Raw genomic sequence first — 21,537 nt, forward strand, 5'->3', positions numbered from 1 at the left:
TTAGTTATACAAGCTCGCGTGTTTTTACGGCACGATTAGATACCTTTAGACACATTAATTTAGAAAGTTATGTTAATTCACATTACACTTCTAAATATATTTTGACATGTTAAAATACATTCAAACTTACTTTCATGCGTTTATATAAGTGTTAAAGCATGTCGCATTTTTTTTCCAATTAAAACGCGTCAAATAACTCGTTTAAGAAAAGAATTGTATTCATGTTTGATTGTTGTGTTTGAATTAAATGTAAATTTTGACACGAAAAGAGTATGAATAGGAGGTATGAATTCTCTGCCTGACTAAAAGACTTGATTTCATAATTATTTTAAAAATTGCAAGCAGGACTTGTAGACTTCTTAGTCTTGGTCCATCATCACCTAAAACCATCTCCAAATAATTTCCAAGTCTTGGTCATTTTGGTCATTTTCTCTTTCCTTTTAATTTCGATTTTACCAACAAATCGCACCCAATCTCCCTTGTCGAAGCACCAATTCAATCTCTCGAGATCAACAATGGCTTCCTCCAATCCCAACGCCAACGCCAACGCAAACCCAATCTTCATCACCGCCGACTCCATCCACGCCCTCCTCTCCCACCGCTCCCTCATCCGCCACTTCCACTCCACCCTCCCCGCCCTCTCCTCCTCCGTCCACACCCCTCTCCGCCACTCCCACCCCCTCTCCGCCGCCGCCTCCTCCTCCTCCCTCCTCCTCATGCCCTCCTGGTCCTCCCACCCTTCCCTCCCTTACATCGGCGTCAAGCTCGTGACCCACTTCCCCAGCAACTCCTCCGCGCTGAACCTGCCGGGGGTCCACGCCGTCTTCGTCCTCTTCAGCTCCCTCACCGGCCAGCCCCTCGCCACCGTGGACGCCACCGTCTTGACCCTGTATCGCACCTCCTGCGTCTCGGGCCTCGCCTCCAAGTTCCTGTCGCGGGCCGACAGCAAAGTCCTCGTCATGGTCGGATCGGGCTCTCTCGCCCCACATCTCATCAGGGCCCACTTGTCGGCCCGGCCCGGCATCGAGAGGGTCATCATCTGGAACCGGAGCCCGCAGAAGGCCGCGGCTCTGGCCGCGAAGTTGAGCGAAGACGAGGGCCTCAAAGCGGTGCGTTTCGACAGCGGCGAGATTTTGGATGAGATCATCGGGTTGGGAGACATCGTGAGCTGCGCGACGAACTCGGAGGAGCAGCTCGTGAGGGGGGAGAAACTGAAGGCCGGCGCGCACTTGGACTTGGTGGGGTCGTTCAAGGAGACGATGAGGGAGTGCGATGACGCAGCGCTGGGGAGGGCCGGGAGGGTGTTCGTGGACAGCCCGGCGGCGTTCGTGGAGGCGGGAGAGCTGGTGGGGGCGGCGGAGAGAGGGGTGGCGGTGGAGAGGGGCGGCGAGCTGGGGGAGCTGGCGGGGGGCGCGAGGGCGGGGCGGCAGAGCGAGGAGGACGTCACGGTGTTTAAGTCGGTCGGATCGGCGGTGGTGGATCTGTTGGCGGCGCAGTTGGTGTACGAGGAGCACGTGAAGAGGAATGGAGGGAGTCTGTAATCTCTTATTTAGTTTGTCAAAATTACGTGCTAACGTAATTTTTTTTACTTTTCTCTTTGATTAATCGATTGTACCGTATTTAAAATTCCTGCGTCTACGCAAACGATGCTTAAATTGAAGATGAGAGAACAAAATTTTATGTCATATCGCATACTAAATATTTAATAAAATCAAATTCGGAACATTAAGTGAGCTACAAATGACACTCCCCCTAACATAATCTGGCTTTGTAACAAAAAGCTTCGTTGCCACAATTCTATTTTACACTCACTCATTAAATGACATACATAAATCCAATATGCTCCTTTAAAATAAACCTAGTTCAATTTATAGGTCAAGCCTGGTTACCTAGATAATCACTTTCATAATTCTCCCTCATTTAGATCAATTTAGAAATATATTTGTGTACATTTTAAATAGGAAAAATTTCATATAAGAGCCTGGAATATTCTTTTTATTTCAAATAAGGTCCTTAGACCAAGAGTATTTTAGTAATTACATTTTCCGTATAGTTTTCCTTTCTTTTTTTTCCCTTTTCCTTTTTTCTTTCTTTTTATCTTTTTTTTGTTTTGTACCTTGGCCGGCCACAAGTGAGGGCTCGCCTCGACTAGGCGGCCATCGGCATTGCGCAAGCTAGCCCCATTAGATCGGGCGAGGGCCGGCCTCGCCTAGGCTTGCCTAGATGAGGTGAGCCCTCACCCGATTTGGCAAAGGCTGGCCTCACCCCATCAACCATCGGCCTCACCTGCGACCAGCAAGGACACCCTCTAGTGGCCGGTTCCTTCAAGAAAAAAGAAAAGAAAAGAAAGAAGGAAAATATATTCAAAGTATATAAATGATTTGAATATTCTTTATTCGAGCCCTTTTATGAAATAAAAAGAGCACTTTATAGTCCTTGTTTAAAACAAGATTCACTTTAGGCTTTTTATTTAAAATAAGGTTCACTTTAAGCTCTTGTTTGAAAAAATTAAGGCATTTCATGCCATTATTTGAAATTTTCGCTTTCAAATATTTCACTTGTTCAAATAAGTGAAAATTTCCAACCAAAAAATAAATAAATGAGTGAAAACTGTAAGACCGAAAAAAAAAAAAAAGTGAAAACTGAAAAAGTTAGAAGGAAGTAGTGTGGGTTTGGGCATCCCTTTGTCAACGGAACGCCATTTCTTTCCTGCAAACCGGGTTCTTGGAGTCTTCAGTCGAAGCCGCGAACCGAAAAGAGATGCAATTCTTCGGAGGCTCCGACATCAGCCCGTCGCCGCCTGCGCCGACGGCGGCGGGGCACAATGCGAACGTGATGTACATGTTCAATCGGAACGGCGTGTGCTTGTTCTACCGGGAGTGGAATCGCCCCCTCCGAACCCTAAATCCCCAACAGGACCACAAGCTCATGTTCGGCCTCCTCTTCTCCCTCAAGTCGCTGACCGCTAAGATGGATCCGACCAGGTATTCCCTGCTTAAACTCCGTGTCCGATCTTTCGTTTTCTCTCCATTTGATTCCGGTCCGTCGAATTTGTGGGGAGTTGAATTGCGAATTGCGGATGGGGAATCTGCAAAGCATCGAAAATGGTGGCTTTTTATCTGTCTAGGGTAGAATTGTAGATCTTTATGCCTTGTCTTAAGAATGCATATGCTGTCCGGTTGCTTCATAATCTGCTTGACTTCGATCCCCAAGTCATTGGTCTCTGAACTCTCTCCCAAATGGCTTACTGCGATTAAAAATGTTGGTGAATTTGCTGAAATAAATGAACTTTTGAAGACTGTATATTCAATTCAGGCACCATTTGATTGTAATGCGGTTTTTATATTTGGTATTTTACTTGTTCTTTCGCTGAATTTCTGTTATCTTCATGACTGATCAACTAATCTTTGATTGAAATGTCTAAAAGAAAGCTCACACTGATCTTAGGCGGTTCTACTTTTCAAATTGTAAAGCCGAGTTCGAGCTCAAAAAAAGAAAATCTAATGCAAGTTGAACCTGTAGTAGAAATTTCAGACAAAATGATATTTGTGTTTCTTATGTTTATGCGCACTCACCAGTTCTCACATACATGTAACACATTATGATAACTATTGAATAACTCATTAGTTGCACGAGTTAAGCATTGCAAAGCTCGATACTCAACTAAACCTTATTTTTTTTCTGAGTGGTAACTTAGTCGAGCTCAAGTAGCTCGTGAAGTAGGAGGAATTTCTTGTGCCGCGAGCTTAAAGTTGCAAAAACTATTGTACTGCAAGGTGCCAAGTATGCAGGAGAAGATACTGAAGAACAGGATGATCAGTGATTAACTTACGCACTCTCTGTTTTTTCTGCTTGCAGTGCAGACAAAGGAAATCTTGGGGTGCCCCAGTTACCAGGCCAGGGCTGTTCATTTCACAGTTTCCGCACTAACACATACAAGCTTAGTTTCATGGAAAGTCCTTCTGGTATAAAGGTTAGTTAGACTAATTCTGCAGTTTTTGGATTCTATTTTTTTTTGTATTTCTACCTCAGATGTTGCTTAAAACGAGCTTTTGCTCGAAAACTTCAATAGTCTTAGCAGATTAGCAAGACCTGTTGAACTGAGCATTATTAAGGAACTTACACCTCTTCTGATGATAATTTATCTAAAACCCCAAACTGGTACACTTGTGATAAATTTGCCATAAACTATTTTTTTGACCAAGAAAAATCCCAAACTGGTACATTTGTCATAAATTTGCCCCAAACTTTTTTTTCCACAAAAACTCCAAACCGGTACACCTGTGACAAATTTAACCCCAATTAGTATGTCTATGACAACTTATCCTCCGTTAGTTTCTGTTAAATTGAGTTAATACAACAAGAAAAAACCAAATCGATACACCTCTTATGAACAGAGGGTAAAAACCTCAAACTAATTCACCTATCAACCGCCACGTGTCATCTAACTTAGCAATTTAAAGGTAAAATTTTACGGAAACTAACGGAGAGTAAATTTGTCACATGTATACTAGTTTGGGGTAAATTTGTCGCATGTGTATCGGTTAGGAGTTTTTCGAGGTCAAAAAAAATAATTTGGGATAAATTTGTCACGGGTGTACTAGTTTGGGATTTTTCGTGGTATTAGCCCTTTATCTAAAGGCACCACACAATTAGAAGGTGGTTGTGGTTCCTTGATCACATAATACAACAGAAAAATGGTTTGCTCATGTTAACTTCTATTCTTTGGGCATCAACTACTTAATATTGATGCTTGGTAAAGAAAAATGAATTTGTTGAGAATTGCATTGCCGCATCATCTTACTTTTTATCAGTGTTAAGGATTTTCCCTATGCTTGTATCGCTTGCAATTCAGCAAATATACTAATTTGAATGCATTCTTGGATCAGTTCTTTGCCCATTGTTGTACTTCTCTTTGTAAAAATCTTAGCAACCATCAATCTGCCTATTCTTTATTCTTTTTCGTCTTATGCCCGATGCCTTTGCAGATAATCTTGGTTACACATCCTAGGACCGGTGATCTACGGGAAGCTCTGAAGTACATATACAGTCTATACGTTGAATATGTGACTAAAAACCCTGTCTACGCTCCAGGATCTCCTATCAGGTGACTGATGAACTTTTGTTGGTTTAAACTGGTTGATTAGATTCCGACCAAAAAAAAAAAAAGAAAGAAAAAAGAACTGGTTGATTAAATGGCATGTCAATTTTGACGATCTATTATTCAAATAGTGTGCTATAGTGGACCAAAATAGTCCGATTGTTTGCTAGAAATAACTTTGTTACAATCCTCAATTATATTTTTTCATCATTTGGACACGGAATCCTGCACTGTCCCAGTGCTTTATATCTGGGTCGTCAGTTTTGGCACCTACCTTGCATCTTTTTTATATGAGTTCTTCTATGGACATAAGATTAGGAATTTGAGATAAAGACAATTTGTCTTGACTGTTGCTTCTCTCTGAGAGTTGTATTCGCATGACTGCCGAAGCTGTTCTCTCTCCTGACACTTTTTCTTGTCTTTCTGTGAAGGTGTGACCTTTTCAATACAAATCTTGACCAATATGTAAGGAGCATTTCCTAAAACCTCGGTATGGAGCTCAATACATATGTGCCTTTTGGTCATGTATCAAGCTTAGTGGACGATTTGGAGAAATGATTCATTGGGATGTGCCTGCTTGGTGTATTTTGTGCCTCTCTTTGCTGCCAGTGCTAGTCCAACTTCAATCATCCTACGTTTATGTATCAGCTGCTTCCTTAAGTGGAGGGTTGGAGGAGGAAGTTTTCTATGCTCCTCTTTCTTCAATATGGATGACAGCGATCATTCCTGTGCACATTACTCTGTGGCTCTCGTTTTTTCCTTCTTTAACGGCTCTGTCATTGGGATGCCTAGATGTTATTGGAAGGCATTGATTCTCATGTCTCAATTTTAATCGAACCCATGTAAAATGCACAAAGCTGCAAGCATCTGCTGTGAACTTTTGACATTGCCTTGGTGTGAGTGATTGATGTTTTGCAGAACTATGTGTTGCTACTAGCTTCGCTACGGGAGTATTCCTTGGCCCTTGATGCTGAAGTACATATTATTGGTACTCCAGGATCTTATGGATCATCATCAATATGATTCATGCACACTCCTTGTTATTTAATTGATGGGTAAGAATTATGATTGGTCTTAGAGTTCCTAAAATATTTGATCCTAGCATCCATTCTTTGGTCGAGTGGCTCTGGCTTGAATTAAAGCATAACCTAGAATGGCAGGCCATAGCCATGGTCAGTTATTAATTCCTCAGGCCAGACCTTGCTCAGCTCCAACTCAAAAAGGCTCTTTATCGAGAGCCTTACACAACCGTCAAACTCGATTGATCCTCATTGGGGTTCAATCACTTTCTTAAAAGAAATAAAACTCTGAATTTCACACGGCGAGAAGTAGTCAGAAGTCGCTTCACATCTGATGAATTCATCACAGGATTATGAACATAAATCTGTCACTTCCTTTGTGAATGCATTATTTCGAGATGAATTCAATTTGTGGAATTCAATGCACGTTATTTAAGGGCATGCCGATGTTCCTAGCTCCGAAACTTCGAAACGTTTGTACCATCGCGTAATTGACTTTATATACTTCTGCTTCTAGATGACATGAGGAGAAAATTACTAATTCTGTGTTCACTGTTTCCTAACGCTCGGATAACATCTCTTTGTTAATTGTTCCTCGACATTTGGGATCATAGGACAGATGCAATGAACCAGAGGGAAAAACCTCACTCTATTCGGAGCGAAATCTACCCAAAACAAGTGATTGGGAAAAATGGGTTCCCCCAATGAGCAATTTTTTTTATAAATATATTAAGTATTTTTCCTAGAGATTTTTCAATTAAGAACAGGTGGAGAGGCTGAAGAGGGGACATGGTAAATCCAAGTTAAGATATGGTGTCCGGTCTCTTCAGCTTGGATAGTAGTGCTCTTATTAGGCGCACCATATCTTACTCCAGGCATTTCGCCCCAAAATTTGTGCAATGAAATAAGCCAATTGACCCATCTTGGTGCCTGTTAATTTCGTATGGAAAAAGAATTCATTTATTGTATTGACTCCTTCAATGATTTGAGAATGCTAAGAGACGAACTCTTCATTAGAACGTTGAATTTTTAAAGCAGAATTGGGCCCTCGAAGTTAAAATGACACTGAAAAAGAAGACAGTCCATGCAATTCAAAGAAATAAGTAAGGGCAGTTGTAGATTTTGGGTGATGATGAGAGAGGAGAAGTTAAAATAGGGATCGCTTGAAAATGACTGTTAAAGTGATGTGTCACCATGAAACATTGGGAAGACTTGATTTTGTTGAGAGAACATTGTCGTCGGTGAATTGAACCCGTCTCATCTTGGTTGATTGGATCTCACGTAACCTTAGAAATGCTTTATGAGTAAGAATCTTAACGGGTGTATACTAAACATAGAGACAAATTATTTTGGTAACCGGTTTTGCTGAGGATTGAGATACATTGGCTTAGCATATTTTCCTGTGGATGGATGAGTGCACTCCCAGGTAACTCGAGGCAAAAAATAATCCAAACATTGGATATACATACGAAGAAGGACCACGATTTTTCTCCATAAACTCGTTATCTCAAGCGATACGAGCGGTTAGTTTTTGGAAAATATTTTCCAGATCATTTATTTTTTTTTAAAACAAACGGAGTCGTAGCCCTAGCTCTAGAACACATGACTCGACTTCAATTGTGCATATTTTAGTTATTTTTAAGACATGTACTCTTTTTTTTTTTTTGGTCAGAAATAATATTTCATTTCATTTAAGACATTTACTTGACATTACCGTTCAATATCATTGTATCTCTCTAATATCGAGTTCGAGTTAAGCTCGACCTGCAATTTACTTTTAATAGTCAAACGGAGCAAAGTCGAGCTCAACCTTACGAAAGGCACCATCGAATGAAGATCAAGCATAGAGGATTGCATACTCGAGTTGACTCAAGATCATTGCATACAAGCGTTAAGTCAACTCAAGTTGACTCAAGATCGAATAATAAATCATGATTTCTCAACAAAAGCTATGCTAAAAAAAGTTCTTTTGATAATATAATGATGACAGTAACATTCATCCAAATAATGCTCATCGAATTTCCTGTCATACCATATGCAGGTGCTAAAATGCAAAATCTCTCCAACAACATGTTTCAGTTCCATTGTTCTTTATGCAGAATTGTGATGAATCGATGTTCGAGTGTTTCTCCTCTAGAACCCCCTTTAGACACTGGCTTCAATGAGACTGCTCCCAATGTATCACTTTTTGACAACTTTTTATGTAAGGTCATGTGAACATTAGAGTTTAGAGGAGGGCCTCAAGCTCTATTTATAGAGTTTGAAACGTATGCCCTCATTATAAATAAGATTTAACTCAGCCCACATTATCCAACCCTATATTAGATTGAAATAGAAAACTGTATATCTTTTCTTTATCGGACCAATAATAATTAATAAAGCTAAAATTAAGAAATAAATCTTACATGGAAATCGCGGATCCGTTGGTGACGCCTTTTTTTTTTTTTTTGATCCGGTCATATTTTATTCTATTTTACAAGTCATCGTGTATGCTATATGTGTGCTCAGAATGTGAAATCCCGCTCCCTTCTCACTTGTCCCCACCCCAATTCCTCCCAAAGATGGGGATTTGAACCTCCCACTTTCCCCTTCTCAAGTGAGAAGAGTGAAGTGGAGTGTGGGGAGATCGTGGCAATGGATTGAGTTTGCATTTTTTCTTTTGTGCTTAATAATTATAATCATATACTTTATGAAATATGTAACGGTGATATGCTAATGCTCATTATAATTAAGAGAAGCTTAATAGCGTGTTAATTCAACCATTCTAAGAAAATGCTTCTCGGGACAGTTTTTTTTTTTTTTCTTTCCTTTTACTTTACAACTTTGGAGTGGCATCAGAGGCTATGTGGGAGTGTAGACTAGAGACGTGAAGTTGTGATAGTATACTAGAGAAGCTGCCACTCGGTACCCGACGCTTAAGAGTCTTGTTGCTAATCAAGCCATGCTTAACTGGTTGATGAGAAAAAAACAAAAGCTACATTCAAGTAAATCGCAAAGAGCAACCGCATTCTGCGGGATAAGACAGTTTATCACTCTCAACATATCAACGCGGTAATAAGGTAATAATGGTAAATCCGGGATTATTTCCCAATGGAATAGTATGCGAATAAGCAAAGGCCGAGAAACTAAAAATAAAAGTTGGCCTGCAGTAAGAGATCATACAAGTGAGCAAGCTCCTCAAGCTCGGTCATTTGCCATGTTAGTAACACGGTCAAGAAACAACCATTTCAATGTGGGGCAAACCTAAACCATTAGGTTTGCCCTAGTGCCCACTCTTCTCGAGTAGAGAGATGGGGAGTTCAACTCCTCACCTTTTCAAGGGGTTGGGGGTGGGGACGAGTAAATGAGACGTGCACACGATATGATTTATATAATAGAATAGGATAGAGCCAGATAAAAAAAAAATTGGGGCACACCTATAGTACCCCAAGGTATGGGCGGCCTTCTTGGTGATTCAAGGACAAAGACATGGACATCATTAGGGACACAGACGTCCAATACGCCATGCCACCGGCGTAACAGTTCGATACATATATAATTCTTTTAAATTCTAACTCTCATCTTGCATAATTCGTGAGGCTAACATGACATCTGACAATTCCAGAATTGATCTATCAAAGCATCGCGGTCCTTAGGAAAAAGAGTCATGGGCCAACATCAATCAACACCGGTGAATAGGGAGGGACAAAGGGTGTGATGCGGGCACCAACTGGCTGTTGCCGGGCGATAGTGAAGTCTTGGCCGAGTCCCGAAGGAATTTTGCCTTGATTTGGGTGTCCGCAAAGTGTCGTTTTCCTTGCGGAAGTCGCCGTCATTGATTGATGCATCGTTTGAAAATCTGGCTTTTTACCTGTTCCAATTCACGAATTTGTGGCTCCTCAGCAGACAAGGGTCCATGACTCTCTCTTTCATTTGAAATTTCAAACTTTAGAACGGTCCATGAGATCCATGTCTCTTCCATTTTGCGATTATAGTTGCGAATTTCTACTTACCGCGTAAAAGATCGTAACGGGGACGGCACGACTTGTCAAATTAGACTCTCTACAAACATTTTATTTTCCTAACGTTGGGACCTAGATTGTGGTCGGTGTGCTCTATTGTTTACCCGAGAAACTCCAAAAGAATGAAAGTTGTCCGAATCTAAGTCCATGCGCGCTTGGGTGGAGCTCATGTCCAAGCACGTGAGAGCGGTCCTTCCTGGTTATTGCCCTTCAAGCATAATCCCCAATTTCCATGGCCAAACCATTAGTCAAAGCCATTTTAATGTCTCCAAACGGACCACTTGACATTAGGAAGTTTCCTCCTTACATCCGATAACAAAAAAAATTAATCTAAGAAAAAATTAAGTGGGGGCAAAGGGTGAAAAAAAAAAATTAAAGAGCATTTTGCAAAGGTCACGTGAGGTCCAATCAATCGAAGTGACCCGACCACGAGACGTGTACGTTCCCATGACGACACATACGATTCTCTCGACATCTCGAATTTTGGCCGTACCAAAGAGAAAATTGCGGATCAACACCGAAAACATTCAAAGATCACGTCTTCCCGATGTTTCGTAATGACCCATCACTTCCCAGACAACTTCGGGGCCGTCGCTATTCATCTCCCAAACATGTGCAAACTCCACCTAAAAGCTAAAGCCCTATTTAGAATTTTACTTCTTCTTTTTTCTACAACCAAAAAACAAAGCGAAAAATTCAAAAAAAAAAAAAAAACAAACAAACTCACACGCACGCTTCTGTAACGTTTGACTACACAAGACAGACCCCTCTTGTTTTTTTTACTTTGAAAAATTAAAGCTCCGAACGCTGATTCTCGTCACAATTTACAGTGGTTGGCTTCCCCGCTCGAACTTCTTCCCGATTCAACGGGCATCTCCCGCGGACCGCCAGCAAATCGCGATGATGGAGAACAATCTGCAACGCGACCCGGATTTTCGCGACACGAAAAAGATGATTACTGATTAGGCGACGCTAATGATTAATTCTCCAAAGAAACTACAAAGGATTGTAAGTACTAAGTTCAATGGGATAAGAAGTTTAATTAAGTTACGCACCACTGGAGGAGTTGAAGGATCTCTTGCAATGCAGAATCGCGCTCTCAATCCCGTCGTGCTGCTGCACCAGCGAATCGTCCCTCCTCGCCGGCGACGACGAGACCCCGCCCGACGCGGACGAGGACCTGCTCTTCCCCAGCCGCTTTGGAACCGCCGGAAATCCGGCCGGAGACCTGAGCAGCGCGTGCATCTTGGAAGAAGCCAGCGGCGGCATCGCTGGAGACGACGTCGCCGACAGCTCGCCGGAGAGCCTCGCGGCGTCGGTTGGCTTCCGGGAGACCATGACGTACAGGGGCTTCACGAGCTTCAAGTACTTCTGGATCACGTCCTTGGAGAACCGCTTCGAGCTCGAGTCGATGAAGCTCTCGGGGCTCCGACTCGGGAATCCCGTCTCGGAACTTCTCGAGCTGTTCGATCTCCCAAAATCGGGTCGCTGCACTTCTCGCACCTTGAACTTCAAAGTGAACAGACCGACCCCTCTGCTTCTCAGCTCCCTGTCGTCTCCTCTCTTCTCTGCGCCGTTCGACGAAGCCGACACCGACTTAGACTTCCGGAACATGAAGACCCGAAACTTCGGAGCCGACTTCAGCAGCGAGATCGGAGACTGAGGCCGGGAGCACGGGTCGATCGGGAGGATTTTCCGCAGCGAGAGCGACGACTGGCGAGAGAGACGATGGCTTCTGCTGCTCCTCGCGGGCGTAGGTTTTGGGGAGCTCTGTTTTTCCCCGTTGGAGTCAACTTGGACGAAGTCGCCATCTTTGACATTTTTGTTGCCGTTGCTGGTACTGCATTGGCGGACGTCGCGATCAGGAACAGTGAGCTCCAACTCAAAGAAAGAATCTTCTTCTTCTTCTTCCTCTTCTTCCACGACGACGTTGTGGAGTCCGTCGTCAGATTCCACAAGAAGGTTAGGCATTTGGGTGGCTATGGTAGTGCCGTTGATAGGCCTCCAGAACCTGAGCAAGTTCAGGGCTTCCATGGCGGGTAAGGAAGAAAGAGCAGACCCTCGAAGTCGAAGTTGCTGCGTCAGGGTTCAAGATAGATAGAGAGAGAGGCAAAGAGAGAGCTTTTGCACTTCGTTTTATGGCGGTGTTTTCTCGGGTGGCTATTGCAGGGTAACGAAAAGGAAAAGGAAAAGGGAAAGGAAAGGAGAGGAGAAAGAAAAGAAAATGGCGTTTCGAGGAAAAAGAAGGAGAGAGAGAGAGAGAGAGAGAGAGAAACTATTTTTTTTTTCTCTTACTGCTTTTTGGAGAGAGACAAAGCTATATGCGCTGATAACCTTTTTCTTTGTTTGGAGCTTTGTCCTGTCCCGCTGACGAGGTCGGGAAAAAATTATCTACGTATTAACAGTCTGGTTAAGTAAACTAATCCGATTGTTAATGAGTACGAGATCCTTTTTGTAACCATGTATTATACATGAGCTGGAATCATAGGTGGGATCTTTTGCTCTCGATAATACGAAAAGTGAATTTGTGTCAGTGCAAGTAAATTAGTGCATGCGTATTTTCATTTTCTTAATGATGACTTCAGTTTTGTGATGCTAACCTAAATTTGTTTGTCAACCATACTGTAATACCAAACAAAACAAAAAAATAGAAGTTTTGACAATATCCATTTAAGCACGTCACTAGAAAAGTTGTCTACCGTGAAATTGTAAAAATATCACCAGTGTCCAGCCACGCACTTCAATTACAAATGTGGGTTTGAATTTTCTTTTTTACTATTTTCTTGAGTTTCCAAAATTTAATAATATACAAAATTTTGAGTCAAAGATAGATTCACTTATTAAAATCTAAGACAAACCCGCCAAAACATTTTAAGTATGCATACTAATCGATAATGCTCGTGTATGGAAATTGCCCTTCTATTTTATCAATGGCAAATAGACGAGGAGATTTATTTTCATTGTATTAATCCATTTTTCTTAAATGCATTTACAATATCATCTTCAATAGTGTAGACATCTTTCACGAAAATCGAATGTTGTTATAAATGTCATTGAATTTTGAGAAATTGAGAAAAAGCAGGATACTCCAAATTCGGGAGCTGGACAATGAAAATAGATGATTGCTTGATCGAATTCCAGCCAATATCCACGCCAAGACATTAAAAACGTGAATTCAATACGCCAAACAAGATGTCCGAATAGGACTGAATACGTATTCGTCATTTTTTTGCTCCTTCTCTGGACCTTATTCATTGTTGGCATCCAATTCCTTGAAAGGTGAAAGATGAAGGTGGATGAAGATCCTTATTAGACATGGCCAAATGGAATCGGGGGTTTGGAATCGACCTATTGACTAGGCCCACGGTTCCCACTCATTTTTTTTTTAAATAAGGGGGGGAGGCTCGGGGGGAAAGAGTTGTTGGACCAGGGAACCAACAGTTCCAAACCGGAATCGAAATCGGCCCCTTTAAGGGCAAGTTCCGGCAGTTTCACTTTTTCTAGGAACCGGAACCGGCAATTCGGACGAAACTTTCGTTATAATGAGTCGGGAACTTTTTATGTTCATTGTTATTTTTTTTTTTTCATTTTTGTAGTGGATGCATTTTCACCGAAAGTCGGCCGATTTAATGAACAAAATGGGTCGATTGAACGACGAAATACATGTGGACGGATGATATCGATTCTTTTAGCATTTCATCAAATGTCGAGTCAAAGTAAGATGTTTTCGTAATTGAATACGTGACACGATCACGGAATTAATTGAAATTTAGGGGTACTCTCGCACGTACAAAAGTTTCTCATCCTCGTACTTGCGTTTCTCTTTCCCTCCCGTCCGTATGTATTTTCGCTGGCAATTGGCCCATCACGTGGGTGTACAGCGTGGGGTCACGTGAGCGCCAGTTTCCTCGTCTGTGAAAAACTTGCAGATCCGAGAGAGAGGGGGGGGGACCTATACGACGTGGACGACCCTGTTGTTTTTTGCCCTTTTTTCCTTTTCTTTTTATTTCTTTTTTTTTTTTCCAGTGCTGAGAAAGTCAGACATGTTTTATGAATAGTCCAATGTCCAGTGTCCACTTCCGCTCCACGCGCGGTCCCTCGCTCTTGGGTCAACGCTTTCATCATAATGTGGTTGACCGTCGTATCGGTTTTTTTTTTATTAATCTTTTTTTTTCTCGTGGCCCCTTTTCTTGAATGCTCTTAAAATTTCTCCTTATTAAAAGAATTTCAAATAAAGACTTCAAATACTACCATTTTTCTCAAATAAAGACATGAAATAAATCTCGTTTAATAAAATATATCTGAAGTGCCTTTATTATTTTAAATAAATGCATGAAGTGAATATTTCTCAAATAAGGACCTAATCTAAAAACATTTTAGTCTTTTATTTTTTATTTATTTATTTTCCTTTTTCTTTCTTTTTGGTCGGTGGCTTGCCACCAGTGTTGCTTGGACAGGGCTGAGTGAGGGCCATCCTCGCCTACCATAGGCGAGGCCATTTCTGGTCGAGGCGATGACGGCACAAGCAATGCTTGTATTTTTTTAAACTTTTAGTTTTTTTCTAAATTTAACGAAAATGCTCTTGATCGGTTGAAATGTTTAATCGGCCGGTCGATTGGGGAGGTCGGGACTCTTTTTTGAAACAATCATGGCCATTTCACTTTAGATTTTTATTTTAAAAAAAAAGAGGAAACTTCGATTCCTTATAGAGAGTTTTCCCCTTCTCTTTTGAGTCCATGGATTTTTGGGTCGTATTTATTTGCATTCAGCAAACGCCCAAAATGAGTTGAAGAGGTGAAATCTTCGAGAGGAAAAAGGTGCTTTCTTCTAGGGTTCTGAGCGCGTGAGGTGTGAAAGAGCAGGAGCGTGGTGAAGCGAAGTTTCTGAAAAGAGGACTGGAAAACAATAAAAAGAAGCCGAAAAGAGGATTCAATGTGGTGCACAAAAGTACGTCCGGAGTCAAATTAAAATAATGATAGCAACAATTACAATAAGGAAAGTAATTGTCATGTCGGGATACATCGGGGAGTGTAATCGTACTTTACTTTTGCAGGGTCCTAAAAGACACTGCCCGTCAGATAGAGATGCGGCTCTTTGGCCTGCTTTAATGCTCAATTGCTCGTGGACCGACCCTTTAATGAAACCTTTTTTTGACATGGGAGGTCCAAAGACTATACTTTGGCCCTCAAAAAATAAAGATAACTTAGGCTTTTATTTTTTTTTTGGATTCTTTTTCAGAAAGAAAAAGGTTTGACCTGCGGGTAGGAGTTTGGTGCACTTGTTATCGACACCTTTTTTTTTTTTCTTCTTCTTTATTCCTTCTTTTTGTTCCCTTCTTTTTTTTACCGGAAATGCGTTGAATAAAAATGAGTTTTTCTCCGCCATCAATCAAAAAGCTCCTTTTTTTTTCATCGCAATCGGCACAAGGCATCAATGGATTTGGAATTTTTTTAAAATAAAAGCATGAAACGAAATTTATTTTTTCAAGTAAGTGCCCGAAGTGAAAGCCGACCGTTAAAAATCAAGGAAAAAAGAAATAAGAAAAGGAAAAAAAATTAAATGACGAAAATGCCCTTGATTAGGCCATTTTTTGAAATAAAAATGGCTCTTTATATCATTATTTTATAAAATGAAGGTATTTTAGATTCTTATTTAAAAATTTCCCAAGAATTTTTACGAATGCCTTCAAATACATGCATTTCATAGCGAGAAACTTATTAGGTAAATTCGATGCAATTCCTGAAGTCACTACGGCGCAAAATGTAGGAAAAAGCAACTGACTTGGAGTAATTAAAAAATAGAGGGGCAATAAACATAATCATTTTGGTGGGTGGAGACAAATTTGCAGGGGAATATCTGGAGGGTTAGGGGACGTGCATTATGCCGAGCAGCCTTTTGTGGTCCTAAAAAACTTCACTTTGTCACTTTTTGTTCAGTACTTACCTGAAAGCTTGATTTAAACGTATCCATTTTGCTCAATCGATCCAAAATCTATTGATCGAGAGGATTTTATTGGAACTTCGCACAAAAATTTATGACTAAATTGACAAACAAGATTGATTGGACAATTTTTTCATAAAAAAATAAATAGATGCAAAAAGAAATGTTCTCTCTCTAGTGTGAAAATAGCAAGGGTTATGTGAAAATTTCGTATTCGCCCTTAGTGAAAAAAAAATGGGAAAATTTGTTCAAAAAGTCTTATGTACTGTAATTTTGCCAATTCAATCTTAAATTTTTTAATATATCCAATTGAGTTTTAAATCTTTTTATATTTTGTCAATTGAGTTCACCCAATCGATTTTGACCAAAAATTGCTAACGTGAACACCAATCGTTCTACATAGCATGCCCGGCATCGACGATGATAAATTTTTATAATTTTTTTCAATTGGTTAAGTCTTATCGTTTTTTATTTTCCTTTTTTTCTTTTTCCTTATGCCAGCCTATGGCGAGGGATGTGTGGCCCAAGGTTGGCAAGGGCGGCCATCACTAGAGGCCAACAACCTACGCCGGCCATTGACGAGGCCTAACAATGTCTAGCTAAAATTAAAAATATTATTAAAAATTATTCACGTTAGCATCGATCGTGTCACGTATGACGACCGATATCCACGTTAGTAATTTCTGGTTAAAATTTGCGGAATGAGCTCAATTAACAAAATAATTAAATTGAAAAAATTAAAAGAAATAGTATTATATCGACAAAAAACGGTAGGTTTAAATTTTTTTTGGATAATTACTTTTAATAAAAATGACATTTGGGTAATCATGAAATTATGTCGTAAATATCTTTGCAAAATCCTACGTCTTGTATGAAATGATGATACAAGCCTTGGAATTTGTTTCTGGCTTTATCGGAAAGAGAGAGACGGGAGCCCCCCCACCATCATCGTCATCATTCGTTTCCTCCTTGTTGTGGACGATGATTTGGTTGGTGATATTCGTAGTGTCTTCTTTAATTTATGTTCCTTTTTAACTAACAGAAAAAAATTCCGTGTTATACTCAATGGCCTGCCATGACTTTTTTGTACTTGTCTTTCGTTTTTGTGGTTTGTTCGTTCGTTGTTGCCCTCAAATTTCGCAAATGGTTGGCGGGTCAAATGATTCCCCTCGTTAATTCTTTGCTAAAAAAAATTAAATTAAATTTTGAATCCGTCGATTGGTTATATACTTAACACCTAATTTTGATTTATTAAGCCCAACAATGCATTTTTGTTTGGCCTACTAAGTCTCCAATCTACTTTAATTTTTCATCAACCACCACGTCCAGCATTCAATTTAAGTGGCTTCTCTCTCCCTTCATGGGAGCTTTTCTCTCCCTTCATGGGAGCTTCCTCTCTCGATATTGAATCTGAGAGTTTTTTCCAATCTACTGATTGTGCTTCCTTTCCTTCATCTTTTCCACCACCCCGCGTCTCTGGGCTTCCAATTTCTTCGCAACACAACACTACTACTTCCCTTGCTGCTGGTCCGCCTTCACTCGTCAAGTGCTTGAGAACGGCCCTCCGCCTTCACGACTTTAGCCATTCTTTGCCTCCACCACCTCACGCTTCACATGCTCCACGTAGCAAAATTCGCCTTCGCTTTATCATTGTTCCCTCTCCATCGCTTTGTGGAAGTTTCCCCCCAGTGCTAAACACATGTTCGACAAAATGCTTGTTAGAGAAAGATGCCAGGTTCTTTCTTCTAGCGTCTCTTAATAACGACTTCATTATAGCTGTTGAGTTTTACGGATAACTCCTGTTGTTGTTTTGTCATATTGGTGTGAACATTGGTTTTCTGAGGAGATCAAGTTATAGGTTGGTGGCTAGCCCCCCGAAGCCACCAAAGTAGAAATGAATGTGATTTGCTGGAACTGTCAAGGGTTGGGCACACCCGCAACAGTCCAAGAGCTCCAAGCCCTTGTGGCTCAGTTTAGGCCTGCTGTGGTTTTCTTGATGGAAACTAAAAATCGAGAAGTGGCGCTCCAAAGATTAAGGAGGAGGCTAAATTATCAAAACTGTAAGGTGGTTGACCCAGAAGGATCTGCTGGTGGTTTGGCCATTTTGTGGGATGAAAAAGTGGAAATCAGCTTCGATTTGCTAACTGGAAGCTACATAGATCTGAGATGCAAAGATTTACTCAATGGCAAGAGGATGCGAATGACCTTTGTTCATGCCCCTTATAATTTTCAGAAAAGACTTATGCTCTGGGAGGAACTTCGAGCAATAAGCTCATCGATTACAATACCTTGGGTTTGCTTGGGAGACTTTAACGAGGTGTTGTATTGTTGGGAAAAGGTGGGGAAACGTATGCCTGATAACTACCGAATGACGGCTTTCCGGGATTTCCTGGAGATGTGCTCTTTAATGGACATTGATAGTAAAGGATGTGCCTTTACTTGGTCTAATAATAGAGATGGGGAAGACAACGTCAGAGAACGGCTTGATAGAGTACTGTGCAACATCGAATGGAGAGTCTTATTCCCTGAAGCCGAAGCCTTTGCTCTCCCAGCCGTAGGGTCTGACCATAGCCCCATTCTTCTGTCTTTCGAGCCAAAGAGGGTCAAACGAAAAAAAGAATTTAAATTTGAAGCATTTTGGCTTGAGAATGAAGAATGCAGAGAAGTTATAAAGGAAGTATGGAGTTCGCCAACCCAGGCGGATAAGAATTTAACTGGGAAGCTGCTTGCAATATCTATTGCTTTATCTAAATGGAGCCAAAAAGCATTCGGAAATGGACAAAAAAGAGTTTGTAAGTTAAAAAAGGAGTTACAACAGTACTTGAACAACTGTCATACTCCTTTTGACAAGGAAAAATTGGAAAAATTGCAGGGAGAAATTGAGGCGACGTGGAAACAAGAAGAGATGTATTGGGGGTTAAGATCCCGGATAAACTGGCTAAAATGGGGGGATAGAAACACAAAATTCTTTCATGCGACAACGATTCAACGAAGACAAAGGAATAGGATCTCTATGATTAAAGGGGCTGATGAAACCTGGATTAAAGAACCAGGTTTGATTAAGCAAGCTGTATTTATGTTTTTTAGAGATCTTTATCAATCTGAGGGCTCTCGCAACTTCTCCCCCGTTTTGGAACAGTGTCCCAAGGTAGTTACCGAGGAAATGAACCTCTCCTTAACAACTGAGGTGAGTTTTGATGAAGTTAGAAATGCTGCATTCCAACTTGGGGCTCTGAAAGCACCTGGTCCAGATGGCTTGAATGGCTTATTTTACCAACAAAACTGGGAAGTGCTTAAAAATGATATTTTTCAGGGAGTTAAGGATTTTTTTAGATCAGGAACCATGCTGCCAGATCTTAATAAAACCACGATTTCCCTAATACCAAAGGTCCCAAACCCAGAGAAACTCGACCAATTTCGTCCCATAAGCTTGTGTAACTTTGGATACAAAATTATTGCCAAAGTGCTAGCAAATAGATTGAAGCCACTGCTGCCCGAAGTGATAGCTGCTGAGCAGAGTGCCTTTGTTGGAGGAAGACAAATTCAGGATAACATTTTTGTAGTGCAGGAGGTGTTACACCAACTCAAAATTCGGAAAAGAACAAGAAGATTCCAAGCAATTCTGAAACTTGATATGAAAAAAGCCTATGATCGTGTGGAATGGGACTTCTTGGAAGCTTGCCTTATTAAAACTGGGTTTGATACAAGATGGGTGGGATGGATAATGCAATGTGTAACTACTGCATCGTTTAGCGTCAAAGTAAATGGAGAGCCTCTTCAATTTTTCAAACCATCTCGAGGAATCAGGCAAGGGGATCCTCTCTCTCCATATCTGTTTATCCTAGTGGCCAATGTGTTAACTTCGCTAATGAGGAAAGCAGTGGTTGATGGAACTATTAGGGGGATCAAATTCAATAGATGGTGCCCCACTCTCTCCCATCTACTTTTCGCAGATGATTCTATCTTTTTTCTGGATGGGAAAGTTCTTGAATGTGAGAACTTGTCATTAATTCTAAACCAATATTGCATGGCTTCTGGACAAGCGGTGAATTTGAATAAATCTGGGATCTTTTTCAGCAGGGATTGTCCTCGGAGCTTAAAGGAAAATATGGCAAGGGAACTGAGAGTTCCCATTTTAGAGAGGACAGGGAAATATCTTGGAATCCCTTCAGATTGGGGAGAATCAAAAAAACACATGTTTGCCTGGATTCTTGGACGTGTCAACAGTAAGCTAGAAGGCTGGAAGGAAAACCTTATGTCGAAAGCAGGTAAAGAAATCTTAATTAAGGCAGTGGTACAAGCGCTCCCACAATATGCCATGTCTATTTTTAAGATTCCAGTATCAATTTGCAAGGCTATTGAGCAGAAAATTGCAAGATTCTGGTGGAAGACTAACGAAGCTAAAGCTGGGGTCCATTGGAAAAGGTGGGATTTGCTAAAGTTGAGAAAAGATGAAGGGGGCCTAGGTTTCCGAGACTTGCTAGATTTCAACAAAGCAATGTTGGCTAAACAAGCCTGGCGCTTAAGTATTAACCCCAATTCACTATGGGGCCAAATCTTCAAAGGCCTCTATTTTCCAAATGGAGATTTTCAACATGCAGGAAAAGGGTACCGCCCATCATGGGGTTGGCAGAGTTTGATGTTGGGAAGGGACTCCATTTCACGTTCTATAATGTGGACCGTAGGAGATGGGACACAAATAAGAACTAGAAAAGACAAGTGGTTGAAGATAGGAGTCTTAATTGGTCCTGCGAATAGAAACGAACCTCATCTTGTATCAGGACTTATAAAAAAAGAAGAGGGCTGTTGGAATGAAGATGTTTTGCAGGAACATTTTGATGAGCAAACAGTGGGTGAGATCTTGACAATTCCGATCAGACCTCAAACTGAAACCGACAAAATTGTGTGGACTTGCACCAGAGCGGGTTATTATACTGTGAAAAGTGGATACCACTTCATTCGCGAAGAAGCAAGTAAACAGATAGAGAACACAGCTTCTTCCTCCTACACCCCCCCTCAATCTCTATGGACAGACATTTGGAAATTGCAAACCCCTCCAAAAATCAAATTCTTTATGTGGAATCTTTGCCAGGGTGCTCTCCCAACAAAGGAAAATCTTTTCAAAAGGAAGATAGTACCTGATCCTTTATGTCCCCTGTGCAAACAGAGTGTTGAAACAGCAGAACATGTATGCCTCCTCTGCCCATGGACGAAGGCCGTTTGGGAAAACCCATTGCTGAACCTGCAGATTTCGGATCGGGGATTATCTCGAATTGAAGAGTGGACGTATAACTTATCGAAGCACAGGAAAAACGCACTAGATCTGGCTAAGGTAGCCTCGGTTTTGTGGAGTGTGTGGAAAGCACGAAATGCAGCAGTTTTCAATCAAAAGCCAACCAACCCCGACGAGGTTGTCGAGACGGCCCTCATCTCGCTGAAAAGCTTTCAAAAATGGAATGGCAAAGCTGGCAGATCT

At 41.1% G+C, this 21,537-nt stretch overlaps 3 protein-coding genes across 3 annotated transcripts; 2 read left to right on the plus strand and 1 right to left on the minus strand.

The window, feature by feature from the left end:
- Positions 1-438: 438 nt before the first annotated feature.
- On the plus strand, positions 439-1,626 carry LOC115744732 (protein SAR DEFICIENT 4). Its single transcript, XM_030680047.2, has one exon. The coding sequence runs from the start codon at positions 516-518 to the stop codon at positions 1,539-1,541; it is 1,026 nt and encodes a 341-aa protein (XP_030535907.1). The 5' UTR covers positions 439-515; the 3' UTR covers positions 1,542-1,626.
- A 1,028-nt stretch (positions 1,627-2,654) lies between these two features.
- On the plus strand, positions 2,655-6,017 carry LOC115745180 (trafficking protein particle complex subunit 1). Its single transcript, XM_030680587.2, has 4 exons — positions 2,655-2,984; positions 3,859-3,973; positions 4,989-5,107; positions 5,533-6,017. Exons 1-4 carry the CDS (start codon positions 2,761-2,763, stop codon positions 5,582-5,584), a joined length of 510 nt encoding a protein of 169 aa, XP_030536447.1. The 5' UTR covers positions 2,655-2,760; the 3' UTR covers positions 5,585-6,017.
- Positions 6,018-10,815: 4,798 nt separating this feature from the next.
- On the minus strand, positions 10,816-12,348 carry LOC115745616 (probable membrane-associated kinase regulator 2). Its single transcript, XM_030681182.2, has 2 exons — positions 11,177-12,348; positions 10,816-11,036 (listed from the first exon to the last, which is right to left on the minus strand). Exons 1-2 carry the CDS (start codon positions 12,153-12,155, stop codon positions 10,939-10,941), a joined length of 1,077 nt encoding a protein of 358 aa, XP_030537042.1. The 5' UTR covers positions 12,156-12,348; the 3' UTR covers positions 10,816-10,938.
- Positions 12,349-21,537: the final 9,189 nt, after the last annotated feature.

This window comes from Rhodamnia argentea, chromosome 7 (assembly GCF_020921035.1).
Source record: "Rhodamnia argentea isolate NSW1041297 chromosome 7, ASM2092103v1, whole genome shotgun sequence".
In the NCBI taxonomy this organism is placed as follows: Eukaryota; Viridiplantae; Streptophyta; class Magnoliopsida; order Myrtales; family Myrtaceae; genus Rhodamnia; species Rhodamnia argentea.